Source organism: Anomalospiza imberbis, chromosome Z (genome assembly GCF_031753505.1).
Source record: "Anomalospiza imberbis isolate Cuckoo-Finch-1a 21T00152 chromosome Z, ASM3175350v1, whole genome shotgun sequence".
NCBI lineage: Eukaryota > Metazoa > Chordata > Aves > Passeriformes > Viduidae > Anomalospiza > Anomalospiza imberbis.
Window position 1 is genome coordinate 55,277,543 of NC_089721.1, and position 20,505 is coordinate 55,298,047.

The 20,505-nt window shown below is 38.8% G+C and overlaps 1 protein-coding gene across 6 annotated transcripts in view; it reads right to left on the minus strand.

Annotated features, from left to right (window-relative positions):
* ELAVL2 (ELAV like RNA binding protein 2) overlaps positions 1 to 20,505 on the minus strand; it is a 59,429-nt gene that overhangs the window by 24,655 nt on the left and 14,269 nt on the right. For 4 of the 6 annotated variants that reach the window (XM_068176707.1, XM_068176704.1, XM_068176706.1 and 1 more), the window contains exons 2-3: positions 18,645 to 18,731; positions 14,731 to 14,971 (exon numbers count right to left, since the gene is read on the minus strand). In XM_068176707.1, the coding sequence (XP_068032808.1) occupies positions 14,731 to 14,971; positions 18,645 to 18,716 (313 nt within the window). In that variant the 5' untranslated portion in view covers positions 18,717 to 18,731. The remainder of the gene's footprint in view (positions 1 to 14,730; positions 14,972 to 18,644; positions 18,732 to 20,505) is intronic. The other 2 variants (XM_068176705.1, XM_068176703.1) reach the window with 1 other exon arrangement.

Here is a 20,505-nt window from a genome sequence, read left to right on the forward strand (position 1 = left end):
ATCCATCGCATTTGAGAAGTGTGGCAGTCTGATGAAGTTCCCCCTAACTGGAAAAGTGGAAACATAGCCTCCACTTTCAAAAAAGGAAATAAATACAGCATGGTAACTATAGGCTCCTCAGTCTTATCTCTGACCATGAGATCATGAAGCAGATCCTCCAATTACAGTAAGACACAATGAAAACAGAGAGGTGACAACAGCCAGCATGGTCTCACTAAGGGCAAATTGTACCAGACATATTTGGTGACCTTCTTCAATAGGGTTGAAGTGTTGGTGGATGAGGGAAGAATTACTGATGTCATGTACCCGCAGTTGCGCAAAGCATTTGATACTGTCCTGCACTACATTCTTGTCTGTAAGTTGGAGAAACAAGGATTCAGTGGTGGCTGAGGAATTGGCTGGATGTTCACATTCAAAGAACTGCAGTCAATGTCTCACTGCCCAAGTGGACACCAAGGACAAGCGGCAAGTAGTGTTCACATGGGGTCACTATTGGGACTGGCCCTGTTTCACTGTCACCAACATGGACAATGGGGTAAAGGGCACCCTTGGTAAGTTTGCTGACAACATTGAGCTGCATGGCATCATCGATACACTTGGGGGAAGTGATGCCATCCAGAGGGATCTGGACAGCTTGAAAGGTGCATTCATCTGTGACGACCTCATGAAGTTCAATAAGGCTAATGGCAAGGTCCTGCACCTGGGTTGGGGCAATCCCAAGCACAAACACAGGGTGGACAGAAAATGGAGTAAGTACAGCCCTTCTGAAGAGGACATGGGGGCTCTGGTGGATGAAAGGCAGGACATGACCCAGCCATGGCCACTCACAGCCCAGAAAGCCAAACACGTCGTGGGCTGCATCCAAAGCAGTGTGGCCAGCACAGGAGGGAGGGGATTCTGCAGCACCTCTCCTGTGAGGATGAGCTAAAAAAACTGCATTTGTTCTGCCTCCAGAAGGCTCTGGAGAGATCTTACAGCAGCTTCCAGTACCTAAAAGGAGCCAGAAAGTGACATTTTACAAAGACATATAGTGATAGGACATGGGGGAATGGCTTTAAACTGGAAAAGGGAAGATTTAGATCAGGTATAAGAAAGAAATGCTTTACTGTGAGTATGGTGAGACACAGGAACAGGTCTCCCAGAGAAACTGTGGATGCCCCATCCCTAGACAAGTTCAAGGACAGTCTGGATGTGGCTTTGAATAACCTGTTCTAGGGGAAAGTGTCCCTCGTCTAAGATCATCCCTCTTAGATGACCTTTCAAGTTCCGTTCTAAAACAAACTATTTTACGTTTCTAAGAGTTCAGTTATCTGAACTGCTCATTTTGTATGCAAGTGTTCAATAACTATGGGCTATACATTAAAAGTAAGACTTGAAAGGTAGATGAATACAACTTTTAATCTAACAGTAGTTAAATAAGCCCTTTCAAGAGAGGTAGAGTCCCTCACAATGCACAGTGAATTTAAATGCTACCTTGTCAGCAGTCCTGAAATTTTCTAACTCCTAAGAAGAATCAATATTGCCTTCTGCCTAATATCATGATTAGACAGCAGCTGATTAATACGGTAGTTTTATTTCATGACTGATTACAGCATCTTAGTATTCTACTAGGTCTTCTCTGATGGTTTTTTGGCCAGAAATTTCAACAGGTTTGACCCTAGACATTTCAGGCTTATATAAAGCCTGGTCCTGATGTCTCCTGCTGCCCAGCTATCTACTAAACCTGTGTTCTCATGATTTCCATCTTTAAATAGCTGCTGCTGAAGATAATTTTCCTGCATGCTTATCTGAGAAGCCTGTCTTCCCTGAAAGAATCTAGAGCCAGTGCTGTAAGACTTATTTTCTTGAGCACACAGCTGGTACCTTTTTTCCCCTCCAACACTGCTCCAGTAGTATACAATGGTATTATTACCAGATAACTAGCAGGTGCTGAAAAGAGAGCAATTTCAGCACTAGAAGAGCTTCCATTCCTGTGTTTCTTCCCACATTCAACACACCTTCTACCTGCATGAACCAGAACAGCCTTTTGACAATTCAGTACAATTCTTCTGAAAGTCTGGGACACCCACCACAGGAGGGAGTCCTTGACTGCTGTTTCCCATCAGAGCTATGGAATACCCAGTGAAAGCGCTGAGCAAGCTAACTCTTGGAAGCAATTGTTGATTGCATTACCAGAGTACCCAGATAATCATGAATCTTGACTGGAATTCTTAAACATTCCTGTAATGTCTGAAGATCAATCAAAATAATAATTAACAGTATCTGGTAATATTTTTTTCCACAAAAAACAGAGTCACGACAAATTCTACAATCAGTCGACCTCTCAAAACCTCTTCAGAAGGTACTGATCAAAGAAGACTGAATGAGTTCTATGAAATGTACTCATACACTTTAAGGAGCAAGAAATGCTGTTGTTTCGAAGTTCTCATTGTCAGATAAAAGTAATGCAAGAAAAGCAGCCCCACTAACAGAATCCTATTAATGCTAAAATTTTGGAAGAGAAAACCCAAAACAGTCATAAATGACCATCCCAATAGGCATATAAAACAACAAAAAAAGAACAACAAAAAATCCCAAAACATTTACAACTTCATTAATACTACAGCTTAAAATTAATACACACCACTAAGATATAAAACAATTTTCAAGGTCTAATACAAAAACAAAGCACAGACTAATCATAATCTGGAAAATTAGAAGTCTGAATAGCAAATATCATATTCATACATTTCCAAAGGACAACCAAAAATTATTGATAAGAATACATTTAAAATATTGGCTTTTTCTACAATAATCACCATACCATCACTTCAGACATATCAGGCTATTTCACCTTCTGCAAAAAAAGATCTTACTACAAAAGACTAAGTTATAGGAATATAACCAGTTGGAATTTCAATATCACAGCAGAAATCACAGGTAAAAAAAACTGTCTTGAAAGAAAACCCAAATGGGACATACTGTTTGTATCAATATTACAGTGAAGAACACAATTCAGCTGTAACTTCAGCTACACACAGTGCCTTCAGTGCTTAACTCCTCCAAAAACTGTCATCCAGCCCTTGACTGAAAGAGACTAGTCCATTTTTTAGTGAACAGTAGTGTATTTTCTGCTTCCAGCCTGTAAGCGTTCATTTTATAAGCACTGTTTTCAATAAATCACATTGTGCTTAAAGCCATAAACTTCTGTCTCAGTGTATGAAGTTAATTGGCAAAGATCCCCATAAACTAGTGGAAGAAAAAGCCAGCTTTTTATTTGTGAAATCAGGATCAAGTCAAGTTTGCAGAAACTTGGCATTAGGTTTTATTCTGCCTTTCATCACTCCGAAGGTTGTATGCACTGGTGGAAGAATGCTGTTAAAAGAAACATCCATGACAACATATGAAGACCATATATGAAGCTGGCATTAGAATTAATCTCATGGACTCGGATAATTTTTGAAAGTCTCCTAAAATTTCAGAGTGAAGACATGTTTCATGAGCAATACACAAAAGCAAAAGTGGAACTACAGAAAACCCACAGGATTATGTAAAGATCAACCTAAAAGCTGCAAGTAGTAGTCTAGGTTATCCTGAAAGCAAGCCAGCATGGCCACAGAAAAGATACTACTAGTAGACTCCAGCCCAACTTCAGAAGCATGAAAAGTTTAACAGGGTTTCAGATATAGAAGTACTAAACATTCAATCCTTTTGTCTGTGTGGATTTGCAATTTAAGACATCAGAATGCTCTACAGTATGCTAGAGGGATCCTGCAGAGTGACAACCACACAGAGGACTTGTGAGCCAAGACAAGGTATCATTCAGCTAGTACCAGCTCTTTTACAGAAAAGTTGCCTCATCTCCGATTAATGCCATGGAGACTGCCACAGTATTATCTTGACACTGAATAAGGCTAGGAGCACACACTCAGACATACAACTCAATTAAGTGTAGCACTGTATCTGAAACTCCCTACATGACTGTGGTCTAACAAGAAAAACTAAATGCTTAAGTAGAAGATACCATCAACCTTTCAATTTACTCTCAATTTAAGTTACTGTTCAAGTTGCAAACTATATTTTAGTTTGCATTAAGGCTTGAACTGAATTTTAAAAGCAGCTTAGCAAAGCAAGGGAATCTGCCTAAGTCACTGAGCAATCCCTAAATTATTTGCAGTTTGCTTATAGTTCCAGCAGATGGATTCTATTTACTGAACACACAATTCATACATCACTGAGCAGGTGAGGCTGGGCAGCTTGTAAGAAAACACTTGTACTATGATCATAACTAGATTTCAGTATTTGATACTTCAATGCCTTTCTCCCAAAGCATTTCTCAGTTATCACTCTAAATCTGGAATAATGAAAGTTGAAAAATGAATGAAAAGGATCAAACACTGATCAAAGTATTTGACACACAGTAAGTAGACTGTGATCTCAGCCAAGTTCAACTCCTTATTAATTTGGTGCCATCCTCCTGCATTATAGCTTATGGTTCTTCACATGTGAGGACATCATCATCTGGTGTTTCATCAACACAAGCCTGTTGTTGCTGGATACAAAAGTGATGGTGCAGCTCTGGTTCCTCCCTGCAGCACGAACAGAAAGTTCATGGTGGGGGCGTACCATGGATGCTAAGCATTACATGAATCTGATAAAAAATGTTCAGCAAGCCAGAAGAGACATCAGGTGAAGGTTATTAACAGAGATCCACCATGTCCAAACAGAAAATCTCAACACCAGAAAGTGTTTGAAAGCAGGAATTACATGGAAAGGGTGCATGCTGTGACACGAGCAAAAGAAACAGCAAATGCTTATAGACACTACAGGAGAAAGAACATAGAGAATCATGCCCATTACTGCCTTGGAATCAAACATAAGTGACAACCACAAACTACTTGAAATAATGAAGACTGAACTAGACACCCAGACTTTTTTACAAACTATCTAGTTGTATTACAAGGAGAAGATCCTTACCACTCCAAGGTGAAAGAATACCATGGAATTTGCCAAACCAAATACTTTTCTGAAAGCTAGCTATACCCTTTAATTTTTACCACTATTAGTAGTAACATGTTCCAGGCATTGCAGTTTTGTCCTTTGCAGTCAATTTACTCCTTTTGTCAGGAATACAGCCAGCAGCGCTAAATATTCTGCCTTATTATATCCACCTAGTCACCTTAAGCAAATGGATGTAAAGCAATTTGTTCTACACTTGGGGTGTTTCAAAACCTGTGGTAACGTGCTCACCCAAGCAAAAAAAACGGCATGACACGTTGTTGTGGTTTAAACCCAGCTGGCAACTAAGAATACACAGCCACAAGTAAAAACACTCCCCCTCACATCCTGGTCAAGAAGGGGAGAAGAATTAAAAAAAAAACCTCACCAGTGAAGACCAGTTAAGTAATTGAAACAAAGTAACATGTAATACTACTAATAAAAGGAAATAAGAAAGGCGAAAAACCCCAAGGAAAACAAGTGATACACAAAAAAGTTACTCATCATCATCCACTGGCTTAATCCTCTCCCTGAACTGTGAGCACCCACCTTTCAGGTAACTCCCTCAGTTTATTATCTGGGCGTGACATTCCATGGTGTGGAATAGATTGTTGGCCACTTCAGGTCCCTGATCTGGCTATGCTCCTACACCTACTCACTGGCAGAGCATGAAATACTGAACAGTCCTTAATTCAGAGTAGACACTGCCCAGCAACAGCAAAACCGTCAGTGTGCTACCAATATTATTTTCATATTGATTCCAAAGCACAGCACTCAACCTACTGCTGAGAATAAAGGAACTCTCTCCCAGCCAAAACCAGGACATACTTGAACATAAATTCTTTTCCCAAACTTCACAATAACACATACTACTTTGGAACAGTTGTTTTGTTTTGGCTTTTTGTACAGGTTTTTACCTGCTACTTAATCTCAGAGTTTTGAAAGACATACTGAAATGTGCCATGATCCTCTGATTAAAAAATATTTCTCTGCTCTAGGGAACTTTTTTCATAGGTTAACTTCCAATGTTACTTTCAATCACATGCTTATTTTTTGGTTTTTTTTTCTTGTGTTTACTGATGAATAAGAAAGTGTAGAAAAATGATAAATTGTCCTCAAAACATAATTTCTTTCTCTAGGTCTTAACTATCAACTCAAAATATATGTGCTTGAAATTATGTCCAAGGGGAACATTTTTTTTCAGTTTTAACAGCTGTAATTAACAAACAAGAACAACTACTAATCTGCAATAGTTAGTAGTTGGAAAAAGCATTTTCTTTTTGAAGTTGCTAAATGAGCATAGGGAAAAAATTACGCTGAGAAAAGCTGAAGTTTTTGTTATTTGAAACTGAACTATGTCTCCACAGCAATTAATTCCTACATGAACACAGAGAATTTCTTCCATAAGGAAACCTGGCTTTTTTAGGTTAGAAAGTGGTGGGGAAGAGTGGGGAACTGAAATAATCAATGCATCTTACTACAGATTCAAGACTTACTAACCATTGTGTGGCTCCAAGGACATTTCAAAGAGCTTTGGTTTAATATGCACAAAGCCACAGCTACCACAAAGACTAAAAAAACCCTTATCTACAAAATATCTAGAAACTCAGAAGACAGGAAATAATTCAGATTACAAATCCCCTTCCGTTTTAGTAAATTCTGATAAATGCCTGAAATAAGCAAAGATAAAAACAAAGTCATTTCAACAACTGGTCAATAGTGCAGAAATTTTGAAGATAATATGGTTGCGTCCTTGGTAAATGCGGGAATTAGTAGATATACAAAAAAACATGGAAGGAATCCTAAAATGAAATACAGTATCTCAGTTATTTTGTCTTTACTGTGGATGAAAGTATTAGGTCACTAAATGCACAGGCTTGCATAGTTGTCTTCTGTGGCATTCCACAGCTTTCTATTTCCACTCTGACTTGACATACTCCAGGAGGAAAAATTCCGTAGAGAATAGTGTAATAAGCCCTCTTCTGCAGTTGTACACAGAAAACCACAGTGGTAGTCTGGCAAATTTTCACAGTAAGAGTTGCCAGTTGAAGTACCATGATAAAAGGATATCAAATGTATATATACATATATTTTATAGAAAATAAACACATGCAGCTAGAACGTTCCTTGCATGCATTTAAAGGTCTTGCTTCTGTTACACATTATACTAGCTGCTTCAATACAAAATGGACCAATCATGAACCTGTTGGAACCATCTGCAGCTTGAAGTCTTATTACTTACCACTCAGCTTGTGGAGGCTGAGAGGATGTATCTACTTTCTGTAGGGATATCCAAGTCCCTATAATCCACGTGACATCCTTGGAGTGAAAGAGCTTCAGGGCGTGCAGGTCACTTACATCACTACCCAAACTGAGGCAGACATCACTGAAATGTACCTTTGTTATTATAAATACTCTGCTCTAATCTCACAGCAGAGCTACCCTGAAAAGCAGTTATGCTGTAAGAACTTCAGGTACAAGAGGTCTCTCTCACACACTAACTTATACTAGAATCAAACAGCTAGCTCAGGATCACTAAGATGTAACAGCAACATATACCTACACATATGTATGAAAGAGTAAACGTTGTAAGATACACCCAACTGGCAGCCTGGGACTCCCAGCGTGGAAACAAAGAGTACTACCTTAGCTAAAGGCACACAAGATAGTCCACATCACTACAGGACCAATGCCAGTTTGCAAACTTCAATGCTTTCACAGGCTTCTTGTAAGTTATGGCAACCACTGACAAAAGTGAATGGTAATCTGTTTGCAGAAACTTCAAGAAAATGTATACTGCAATTATCTCCATCAAAAAGCCCAGTGTTTGCTGAAAAGCAGAGTGATTTAGTGATCAGAAAGGTCCCTAATTATATTTAGTAATATAAAAAGAGTCAAATTTTTAAAACATCAAGTTCCTGCTTATGCTATATATCAAGATCAACTCATTAATTCAGGTTAATATATGACAAATAATCGTTTTAAAAACAGCTTGTTTCCACGAAGTTGGTGCTATGAGTGAATCCCTAGCAGGTTTAGTCAAACAGGTCTTTTCTACCTCTTTTAATGTAAAAACAAAGCCTGTGTATTTCTGAAAGGTCAAAACAGTGTTCTGCCTGAGTAACAGAGAAACTCATATGAAAGTACACAGACAATTAAGTGCTATCTTGAGTAATACAAGGTGAAACAATTTCCTTCATCCTCACCTGTTTACATGACTCATTTCCAGGAGACATATGAAGTACAATCAATTACGTCATTTACTATGAAAAGGTACAGTAAATGCTGCTAAATACTTTTTAGTAGTATTAAATAGCAATCAGAAATATAAAACAGCACAGAATTGCTTGGGTTGGAAGGAACCTTAAAGACCATTTAATTACAACCGCTCAGCAGATTTAAGACATTAGTTGTGCTCTGAATCCACACAGAAGGCTTGTTTGAAATTTAACTCTTCCAGGATTATCCCTCTAGCACTCAAGCTAGCTAAGTAAGCCAATACTCTGCTGCTGCACTTTTCTCCAACAAGTACACAAAGTTCATATTCACTTTATTAACTTTGTGCTATAATTCACCAAGTCCCTAGGCCACACCAGAAACTTCATTTTAATACCTGCAGAGTTCAAAACAAACTTGAAAATTAAAAAGGTGATTTTAAGATCAACCGTCCCTGTCCCCAGAAGATCTGTGCTTCAAGGTCTTGAGCAAGATGCTCTGTAGAGCAGTCAGTCACCACACATAAATACATATTCATTCATATAAATAGAAAATTGTCTCCAATCCCATTTGGTATCTATTCTTAATTTCACATTTTAGTAAAGTTTATAACAACACATTCTACTGGCAAGACATATTTTTCCAGTCAGCACCTTTTGTCCACAACCCTGCCTTAATGAGGAATTGTCAGGCTGACAAAAAACTCACTCATCTCAGCATACCACCTAGCAGCAGTTAGCAAGTACCCCTGCATGTCATGGACTCAGCACACCACAAAAGTGCAGACAACTTCAACTAGTTTTTTTCTTTAGCTGCCCAATTACTCTACTCTCCAGCCAAGTGCACAAAACCCTGCAAAAACATTTGATGCATTAGAGTGATATAGGACTGCAAACAAATACATTGGGAGCAAAAGCTAATAAGGAAAAAGACCTGAAGAGTTTAACAAAAATAGCAAGCCTCTCTTGAAACATGATGAAGTTGTTGTGCTCTCCATATCAGGCACTTGTACTATATGAAGAAGCACCTGAAATTCCAGCTACCCATTGCCTTACCTCAATATTTTCTTCTTTTTTGATCATGGGAATGCTTAAAACTTTCTACACTGTACATAAATTAACTTTGAACACTAAGCCCCTTCACAGATATGCCACACTGTCTCCTCCTGCTTCCTCTGGGACACAAAAAGGAAAACCTACTATGTAAAAGTAGGATCCATCTACTTTGCCTTCTACCTTATCTTCAAGGCAGTAATAAACCTCAAATTAGGAGCCTCAGATTAAGGCATGATCATATTTTTCCCCATCTTCCTGTAAGGTTAGTTTAGATGCCCTAAAATTACACTTCCATTAAGGGAAATGAAAGATTTAGAGCTGGAGAGAAAGCTAAGACTGCTCAGAGCAACAGTGACAAGAGACTTGAAAGAAACTGGCAGCCCAGGCTCAACTGAGATCACTTTCAAAGTCAGAAGTTTTAGATATGCAGTTGCACCAACAAGGCATAAGGTTTCCAACAGCTCTGCCCTTGCCAGACACAAACATCTACAATGTTATGTTAGAAGGAGAGAACACTACAGAGCTTAACAAGTTTCACATGTTCTAGATTCAAGCAGCCAAGCAGCACTTTGCATTGCTTCCACTGAGGACACAAACAGGTTTTCCGATGATTACCAAAGACTGCTGTACAAGTCACAGGAAGCATAAGAGTCATCTCTAAGAGAGAGATGTTTCAGCAGAGCTGAAACACAAACAAAAACATGCATGAGAACTAAAACTCTGTACAAACGTTAGTTGCAAACATATTGACACAGCTGCTTCAACAATTTTATGGAAGTGTTCAACTTTCAGGCAGTTTTTCTTGAACTACAGTTCTAGACATCTCAATTGTGTGCTGCATTTTATATCTTTGTTTAGTGCAACATAGGAATGAGAGAATACTTCAAAGTATCTGAGAAACTATTATCTTAGAGAAGACAAGATGAAATCTACAAAACTAAGCAAGATATATCCTGTTAGCTTTAGTCTTATGGAAATAGGTGTTAAGAGACAGAAATGTGATCCTTCCTCTACATGAGTTTCCATCACAGTACTGCAGACTGGACTACAGTACTCTGGATTGTATTCTAGACTGCAAAAACCTAGACTGCCTATGAAACTTTTGAAGGGGTCACATAGACACAAGAAGAATTTTACTCCATGAGCCTATAATGTTGAACATAAAGAAAACACCACCACAATGTGACAGATAGTTGCCAGCCACAACACAAACAGGAACCCAGATTTTTTTGAAAAAGGTATGTAAAGAGGATCAGACATTCAACCAACATGTAAGCTCCACAGTGGCAGCTGGATTAAGTGTGGAAAACATGCCATGTAAAAGTGATCAGCAGGATGTCCTAAAGTGGACTTACTCTTTATCTTCAAGCAGAGATGACAGAAGGCAGTAGGAATTTATGAAGTCTTCAACTGCAGAGCACCTGTCTCCTTGTACTAAAGGTTAAAGTATTACCAGAGTTTCACAGCTCATACTCAACTCTATGAATGTGAAATACAGTCCAAGGCTAGGTCTCTAAGCATATCCTGCCTCACTTTCTAGACAGAACAAGCATTTGCTAAACTGTAAATGAAATCCATATACAAGTATTACTGGTAGTTCAAACACAGTTAAGGAGACAAGAAATCTAGCCCTATTCATGAAAAGGTTATTTTTTAAAGAAAAAAACTTGTGAATTTTATGAGCATATTATTATTTTAATAAGAGAACAGTATGGGAGCTTTGAAGCCAAGAAAGCAAACACCTTCCCAAATTTAAGATGTCTGAGTTAGCTGCTTTCTGAAATTAAGGAGTCTATATTCCATGAGTTTCAGTTTAGGTAACAATGCCACAAGCACAATGAAAACTGGGAGATTATTCCACAATGTGAAAATTAAGCATTCATCTTCCACATGTACAACTGAAATAGTACTAAAGACAGTGGGAGTTAAAAGAATGCAGTCTTTTTTTTTTTAAGGAGACTACAGTCACATTTTTACCTATATTCAAGTTTCAGAAAAGTAGGTCTAGAAAATGTTTACCATACCATGCATCTCTTACTTTTTAAGTGCTACCTACTACTGTTTCTTGTATTTTTTCAAAAGCTGATAAATCCATCTATCTTGTGCAAGCAGAAAGCATGTGCTTTTTAAAGCACTTGACCAGGGGCAGCTCCAGCAATTAAACTTCATCCTATTTTATGCTCTTCCCTAATATTTTGAATATTTTTAGCTTATTTTTTGTAACCATAAATGCTTAACATTAGATTACATAAAAGATTATCATTATATGATGTTACCTCTGCTGCCTTTAAATATGTAGAAGCACTTAAACTAAACTAAACAGCTATCTTAAGTGGCACACTGGAATTCAATTATGTTGCTTTATTGAGACTAGGGTCTCCTACTTATTGTACAAGCACAATTAACTTACATGGTAGTTTTGCAATTTGTATTGACATACATCTGCATTAGTCAAAAGCACTTAAGAGTTAACACAGACTCCAAAATATCTAGGCACAATGACTCATTCCTGACAGATTCTCTGGTTAGCAAGTGAATATAAAGTGACTTCATGACCCACTTATCAGATTCTGTTGTCAGTGGGATTCTCACATGAAGAGAGACTCTTATTCAGCACCCTTTAGAAACTTCAATACTACTATTTAAATTTACCTTCAGTAAAACAACAGAACTGGAATCAGCTATTTTAATTCTCACTGATAACACTTGAAATGGTTTTCTGCTACCACAGAAAGCAGACACCACTTCAGCTGCTAATGCCACCCCAACAGAAAGTTCTGCCCATGAAGTGCATGCTTTGAGATGACCATCAGGAGCCTTCACACATGAGCTTTCTCCCTCATTCACAAGTAAATCCCTAGCTAAAACTCTATAAAATAATCAGGACTTGAACTTAAAACTGCTCATATGAAATTAGTAAATGAACTTCAGGGTGCCTCCTTCCCCTCAAACAGGTTTTCCAGAGGAAAAAAAAAAAAAAAAAGGAACGCCTTCAAGTTCAAATCCTCTCAATCCCGAAATGTGCAGACAGCTTCAAGAAAATGGGGCATTTTCACCTCTAGAAGGAGGTCTGCCAGTCCATGGCAGGGAGGTTGGAATGAGGTGTTTATTAAGGTACCATCGAAATGAAACCATTCTGTGATTCTATGATAATGCAAGTGCACTTTAGTGTTGCAGATGTGATCACAGAGAGAGTACTGAATAATAGGGTGGGAGATAACTTGGTTTAAATTCACTGGATGCTAATGAGTATTTGGGTCAAGATGACAGTGGCTGGCCATGATCTCTCTGTATTGTAACACATGGCACTGGCAACCCAGTGATCCTGGTAGGAGTAACTCTGAGGACAGGACTGTGGTTTCTAACGGCACAGCTGCCCCAGCGGATGCCCTTTGGAGCAAACAAATTGATCTCTGTCCCAGTGGTCCATGGGCTGCAGTTACTTCTTCCCTGTTGTTGGTTTTGCCCACCATGACAAGTAGCCATGAAGTGAAACACAGTCTTTGACATCGAGCTTGCAGGATGGAACCACTCCAAGCCAAGGACAGGACTGGATTGGCCCACGTTTGTTGCCACCAAACTCCACTGTGTTTGCAAACGAGCAGGCAGAGTGGTGGAGACCCAAGCCATTACAGACCTTGGTGATACTGTAAGTGTAGAAGTGTATTTCAACTTCTATGCTACCCTAACCTTATCATTTAAAGATGCTCACCAAGTAATTAGCACTCATGACAGTTCATTTAAGAAAGACAAAAAAAATTTACTACATTTTAACAGAGGAATTAAACCAATAAAAATCTGAAATTCATGCCATATGTCTTCCTTCACAGAACCTGGTAACAATCCTCATTCTGAATTTAGAAGGAAAAGAAAAATTTGCTTTTCAAAACTCTCTGAAGTAAACCTGAAAATGAATAATAGCAGGACAAAAAGTCAAGAGCTTTCTCCTAAGCATCTACAAACAAAGTTATCTTGCTCCAGGCTACTCATATCAGAAGTACTGCTCCCAGTGCAGTTACAAGGTCAGACACCATACTTCTCAATCTCACTTATGCTAAAACATTTTGGAATAAGACTGATGCAGCATTTTTGCTGGCAATTAAAAGTGTATCTCAAAGCTGAGGAGCTGCTCTCTGATAAAGAAGAAAAACTATCTCAAATAATTTCAACTCTGGGAGTTCTCTGCTACTGAGAATGTAATTTAAATTCAGGATCCTTCTCACGGTACTTAGAAAATATCACACCTTGAAACAAGAGGGCTACAATTAAGTTCAGCTCCATTCCCAGGTATGGAGTCTTTTGAAACTATGTAGCAGCAACAGCATGCTTCTGGCATACAGATCATCAGACCCATCACGTAAGGAAGTAGACAATTTGAACATTGATTGTGAAGACCTTGAGGGATATTTCTGTGGTCCTGAAGCAGCAGCCTCTGAGGTTATTCTTAAACAACTTTGATAAGGAAGTTAAACGTGCTAAACATGTGAGATATACAAGACAGAGACAAATTGACTTTGAATAGCCATCCCACTAACTGATGAAATACCAGTTACATCTTTCCATTCCCAGAACAAGAGGTCAGGAAACACCTATGGAAGCGACTTTTTGTTTCAAAGCATTGAAGTCATTACCTACAAAGAAAACAGGCTTGTTTTCTCCATCAACCAGATTTCACCTGAAGAGAGAAAGCTGTGGCATCAGCCCCATCTGGCTTCTTTGGCATCCTCAAGGACATTCAGTAACCTTCACAGTGAAGAGCAAAGATTGCTTGAAGGTTTGGTCAGGCCAGATCAACTAAAAGCAGTGATTTCAGTATCCCAGACTACCATGCTGGAGAAGGGTGCTTCACAGATTTACCCATTCCACTACCTAATGTCTTAAGAACAAGTCACCTGCTGTGGGTAGATCTGCTGGTTTTTCAGAGCCGTAGGGGACACAAACAACACTCAGCCAACAGAAGTCAGCCAGAGACTGCTCAATAAGAAGGAAACCACAGAGCATAAATTGATTCAAGTGTGCATCCTAAAGAAACTGTTCAAGTGCTGCAATCCAAAAGCAGCTTAACCTGTGAAGTAAAATAATCTGCCCTTTTTCTAAGGTACAAGCTTCATTACCCGCATCTCTGAAAAGAAGCAGCTTTGCATCAACAAGCACTAAAGTCTAACTTCAATGAGGTTGAATTCAAGGAAACTTTGTATAAATATCTGCTTTTCCACATGTGACTCTTCTTTCCTAGTACTCTGAAACCCAGGTTTAAGTGTCCTGTTAGCATTTATAGCACTCAAAGTAACCGAAATTAAATGCAAATAAATATGCTTAATTTTGGGGTATATAATTTAAAAAATTACTAATATAAGTTCCTTCTGACCAGCATTGGTTCCTTCTGCCTTTATTCCATTACTTAAGAGAATTGCAGAACACCATCTGAGATTTTGCTGCTTGGAAAAAGGAAAAGATAAAGAAAACTCCAAAACCAACATACTTGTTATTTTGTCCCTAACAAGCTTGCAGGATTCTATCTCCCCAATACTGCCAAAAAGACTCTTCAGTTCCTCTTGTGTCATTTTTGGTGGAAGGTAGTTGACTATTAGATTGGTCTTGCTGTCTTCTGTGTTCCCAGAATCAACTGGTGATGAGCAGTTGTTTATGGCAGCTGAACCATGGGCTGTGTTATTACAAGTTGGTCCATTAGACAGCTGTGTTTCCATGACAGCAATTACCTGCTGAAAAAAACAGAAAACAAAAACCATCAGAATTCATATTTTAGGAGAGTCCAAACAACAACCTAAAAGACCTGTCAACTATGCAGAAATGGTACTGCCAAGGCCATATACTGCCTTTACATGCAAGAATAAACCCAAACACCAGCAGAGAAGGGCATTAAACTGTTAGTCAAGACAATACTTTAACAAATAAACTGTATCTTCTACAAGCTCACTAAATGAAATCAGCACTCAAAGCTTAGTTTCCATTCTCTGCCATTCCTCCAATTGAGGGGAATTACAGCCTATTATAGAAGCTACCAAACAAAACTGGCCTGTTGCAAGAGTAATCATATCTGTCAACTTACAACTAGGTACTGAAATAACATGAAATGCAATGCATTTTTTAATGAAGTAGCATTTGAGTATTTTCAAAAAGAGGTGGACATTAAGTGTATCCAAAGAACACTTCTCATAAGAAATATCAGAGATCAAGATTAGTATTTTAAATAGATATTTAAAGGATATATGAATGTGCTGGGATGGAAAATATACTCTTCTTTGACATCATCTATGTCAAACTTTTTTCACTACAGGTTGGAATCAGGATTCTAGATGCTTTTATTTGATGAAACTGACAATTTCTTCTTATTATTTTTTCCCTCACCTGAACTCTGAGAACAGTTAAATCTGAGTCTTGAACTTAATGTAATTCTGGACCACTCCAGAACTACTATGTATGGAGATCACAGAACAGATCCTCCTAGAACCTGTGCTAAGCCAGATGGAGAACAGGAAGTGATCTGAGACAGCCAACATGGCTTTACCAAGGCCAAGTCCTGTCTGACCAAGTGGCCTTTCTGTGATGAAGTAACTCCATCAGTGGACAAGGGAAGGGCTACAAATATGATCTATCTAGACCTATGTAAAGCCTTTGACACAATCCCCTATGACATCATTATCTCTAAAATGAAGAATATTTATGGGTGGATTAACAGATGGATAAGAAAAGGATTGCATGGTTGCATCCAGAGGTGGTGGTCAATAGCTCAGTCTTGACAGACATCAGTGACAAGTCTTGTCCCTTGGGGTCCCTACTGGGACCAGTGCTATTCAATGTCTTCACTAATAACACAGACAAATGGATCAAGAGCACCCTCTGCAAGTTTGCAGATGACCTCAAGGTAAAGGGTGCTGCTGACATTACTGAAGTTCAGGATGTCATCCAGGGGGACCTGGACAGGCTTGAAAAGTGGGACCATGGAAATCCCATGAGATTTAAAAAGACCATGTTCAAGGTGCTGCACCTGGGTCAGGACAACCCCCAGCATCAGCACAGGCTGGGGATGAACAGATGGAGAGCAGCACTGGGGAGAAGGCCTTGGGGGTGCTGGTGGTGGGGAGGCTGGACATGACCCAGCCATGGGCACTCCCAGCCCAGAAAGCCAAACGTGTCCTGGGCTGCATCCAAAGCAGTGTGGGCAGCAGGGGAGGGAGCGGATTCTGCCCCTCTGCTCTGCCCTGGTGAGACCCCAGCTGGAACCCTGCATCCAGCTCTGGGGACCCAGCACAGGAAGTTGGAGTGAGTCCAGAGGAGGGCCTGGATTAGAGGGACAGAGCACGTCTGCTGTGACAAAATGCTGGGAGAATCAGGTTTGTTCAGCCTAGAAAAGAAATTACTTTGGGGTAGCCTAATTGTGGCCTTTTAGTAGCTGAAGGGATTTTACAAGAAAGACAGAAAGAGAGAGTTTTGAAGAGCATGTAGTGACAGGACAAAGGGGAATGTCTTCAAATTGAAACAGAGTAGATTTAGATTACATATTAGGAAGATATTCTTTACTGTGCAGGTGGTAAGGCCCTTGCCCAGAGAGGATGTGGATTCCCCATACCTCAAAATGTTCAAGGTCAGGTGGGATGGAGTTTAGAGCAACCTAATCTAGTGGAAGATGTCCCTGTTCATGGCAAGTGGATTAGAGACAATCTCCAAAGTACTTTCAGCTCAAACCAGTCTGATTCTACTGTGTCTCACCCCAAAGCCACTGACTGTATGACTGCAAGATGCAACAGAAATAATTAGGAGGAGTCTGCTTGTACATAAGCATTTGTCCACAAGCTGCCACATCTACAAAAGGCACTCTGCCCCCTCAATCAGTGACTGAATGGTAACAGCTGGTAAATACAATGGATTTTTAATGGCATCCTAATATCTAAGATTTGGACAGCCTACCCTGTTTGAGACCAACTGTTTAGGACAACATGGAAGAGAAAATTATGTATGTTAATTCTCCAGTAATACGTATTTCAATATAAGAAGTTCACTAAAGAAATCAATCAATCACAAATTTAACCTCATAATTAAACTGCTAAGAGGAGCTCTCACAAAAAAGCCTCTTGTAAAATCACAGAGCAGCATCAGGACCTCTGAAGGGTCTGTCCTAACAGTCCTCTTTAAAGCGCCATATGCAATCAGTGCATATACCAACAGCTGATGAGGTCAGCTGTGTTCAGGGACTGCTAAATAATTGAATTTCCTAATAATGCAAGAGGGGTTAAGTTGAGTTTCTTACTAGAAGTTCAACTTTGACATTCCTGGGAACAGACGTCTATGTTCTGTGTTCTGCATACAGAAGTATTTTTGAAGAGGTTACTTCAGCACAATGCAAAAAAAGGGATACATCTATTAGGAGCACTCATTAGAAAAGTGTGATCTAGTTTTCCTGAAGAGCTGCAACTAGAACAACATTTTCTTCCCTTGTGACAAATTCCAAGGAGTAACCTGCTTCTGACACTGATGAAAAAAGTCCACTGAAAAGATTATAAAGTAGATTATTAAGATAAATTACTTTTCAAAACACTAGCATACCTGTTAAAGGTACTAGTCACAAGTGCTGCGCTCTGAGGCTCTGCATGATGGCCTTTTCCCTTTTTTTGTGTTTTATTCTCAAATTTGAAGTGTTCGTTGATCAAAATTAGCAGGATTTAGCAAGGACAACAAACAATTCTCTCTTCATTGCACATTTATATTCATGTTCAGGTGGCAAGTATGGGATCCTAACCCAACATTCAAGTGAACAGCTGCAGTAGCCTGTGTGTGCTGAAAATTACAGCATCTCTCAGCTATAGAACTATCTGCTCTGAATGAAGTGATACTAATGTTTTACAAATAATGCATACCCCACTAATAGGCTAAAGAGAATTGTTCATAAAAGACAAAGCACTAAATATTTTTCACTCAGAAAAATAATTTGAGATAAATTTACAGTTTAAAAAAATCTTAGAATAGACTGGCAAATATAATTTTAAAATAGTAATCATAAAAACACAACTATACAGGTTTTCAAAGTTACTGCAATTTAGTATTCAGACCATACCAAAACCATTTTAGTACAATACACCTCTTCAATTACCCACTGTGTATTTTCAATTAGTACTAAAATCTAATTGACATTAGAAGAAAGGCAAATCACTGCAGTGTAATTTCTACAGGAGATCACCATTTTACAGAAAAAGTTATATGTCTTGTTATGCCTATGTGCTCTAGGCTCTCACAGAATAGGAACACAACCTACAGCCTACAATGAAACATGTATGTGAATTACCATTCCAAATGGAAGGTTAAAAGACTTTGGTATGGCCTCAGCACTATTAACATGTAAAAAAGTAGCCTACAGAATTTAAGAAAAGTCCCACAGACCCCAGTCCAAGGCTCTGCTGCCCACGAACCACTTCTAAGCAGAGAAGCCACATCACACAGTCTGACTGCCATGTTAGTTTGGAGTTGCTGTCTGCAATATGGACACAAAAAGTACTGTATGTTAGATTAACAAGATAATGCAACAAATCAGTTTGAACAAATTTACAGTTATTGCATTTATATTCCCAGCACGTCCATGCAATGTGGCTTAATTGGATTTGAGGCAATTCCAATCTAATCTTAACAAATTCAATTGTAAAATTATTTTTCTTATGTGAAGTAAGATGCTTATTTTTAAGAAGACTTTCAAGATAATGCTGTCTAGTTACCCCTGCATCTACCCTAGACACTGCTTCAGTACCACACTAAGCCTAAAAGAAACTGTATCACCAAAAAATTTTAAATCTTCAAGACTGAGGAGGAAAGAAAGAAAATACAGTGAGTTTATTTTCCATCAGCACATAAGATGATCATGGACTACAGCTCCCTTTACATATCTTTCCCAGCCAAAGATGACAAAGTACTATGTTAGAATTAATTCCATTCTTAAAATCCTAGGTTTTAAAAATTAGTTAAATGAAAGTCTTGTGCAGATGGTATTCACTAAGCTTCGTGGCAACATCTGTTTAAAAGTACCACTGTACATACAAGTGGCAGTAGAGTCAAGGATTTATTAAGTGGAGCAACTGGAACAAAACATGCACATGATTTTCATGGGCGTATTTTGGTAACCAAGAAGACTGTTCTTTGTTTTAACTAAAATATCACTGAAAATCCAATTAGAATTACATTAAACAATGCTAGGAGGATACCATAAAAGCTAATAGGCTATTTGCAGATGATGACAGGTAGTCCAGATGTGAAATACAACAACAACAGGAACAAACAGAAGGGCTCCTGACCACTGCCACAGCTTGAGATTGCTGTTAGTGAAGACATCCTTCTTGACCACAATTAGCAGATGAGGTAAGTCTAAACTTGAAATAAGAAGACTTAGATTTCAGAAGGCTGCTGCATTCAGGGTTTATAAAGATGTACTTCAAAACTTTTTCTGTTTTAAAATTGTGCAAATTACTCTTCATGTCAGTTTGCTACCAAAATCCATATGCTTACCAGACTTAATGTCTGGTCTTTATTTCTAAATTAGGTTAATTATGACCTTCAACCACCCTTTTATGCAAAATACCGAGGCTTTGGTATCAAGTGCAAGTTTGCATGCCATTCTTTGTGATCTCAGCCCAAAACTAACACTAACAACTTCTCAATCTCTCCATTGTTCAAAGGCAAATATTTTTGATGAACTGCTTACTACATGAATAAAATCTGGAGCTCTCAACTGACTTCTTTCAAGTCCAGACAAGCCTTATTAAGAAGACTGCTTTCAAATAGCAGTCTCCAACATTCTTGTCCTACAGAGATTATAGTGATGTGCACAAGATGATGTATTTGGATCTCTAAGGCTCTCAGCAAAGCAGTGTGACCCCACAGATCATTTGCTTCCTGTGAACCACAGGCCGTAGATAGAAAACTACAATAGAACAGCTTACTTGCTTGTACAGGACTTCAGTGTACTAACTGGACACTTCACTGTTCTCTTAAGCACTGCAGCATTTCTCAAAAAAAAGGCAAGAGCACCTGTCAGCTGAAGTACTTCCAGCTTGCATAACACACTTATCTTCATTGAAGCATTCTATACAGTACTTGCAATCAGTGTGCAAGTTAGTTCTCTGACTAAAAACACCATTATGTCTCAAAAACCTATTTTGTTCTACCAGTTTTTCTACCATTTTTATTACTTTCAAGGCTGTACAGACTGCTGTCTTACATCTAGTATGGAAAACTGGCATTTCTTGGCATTATA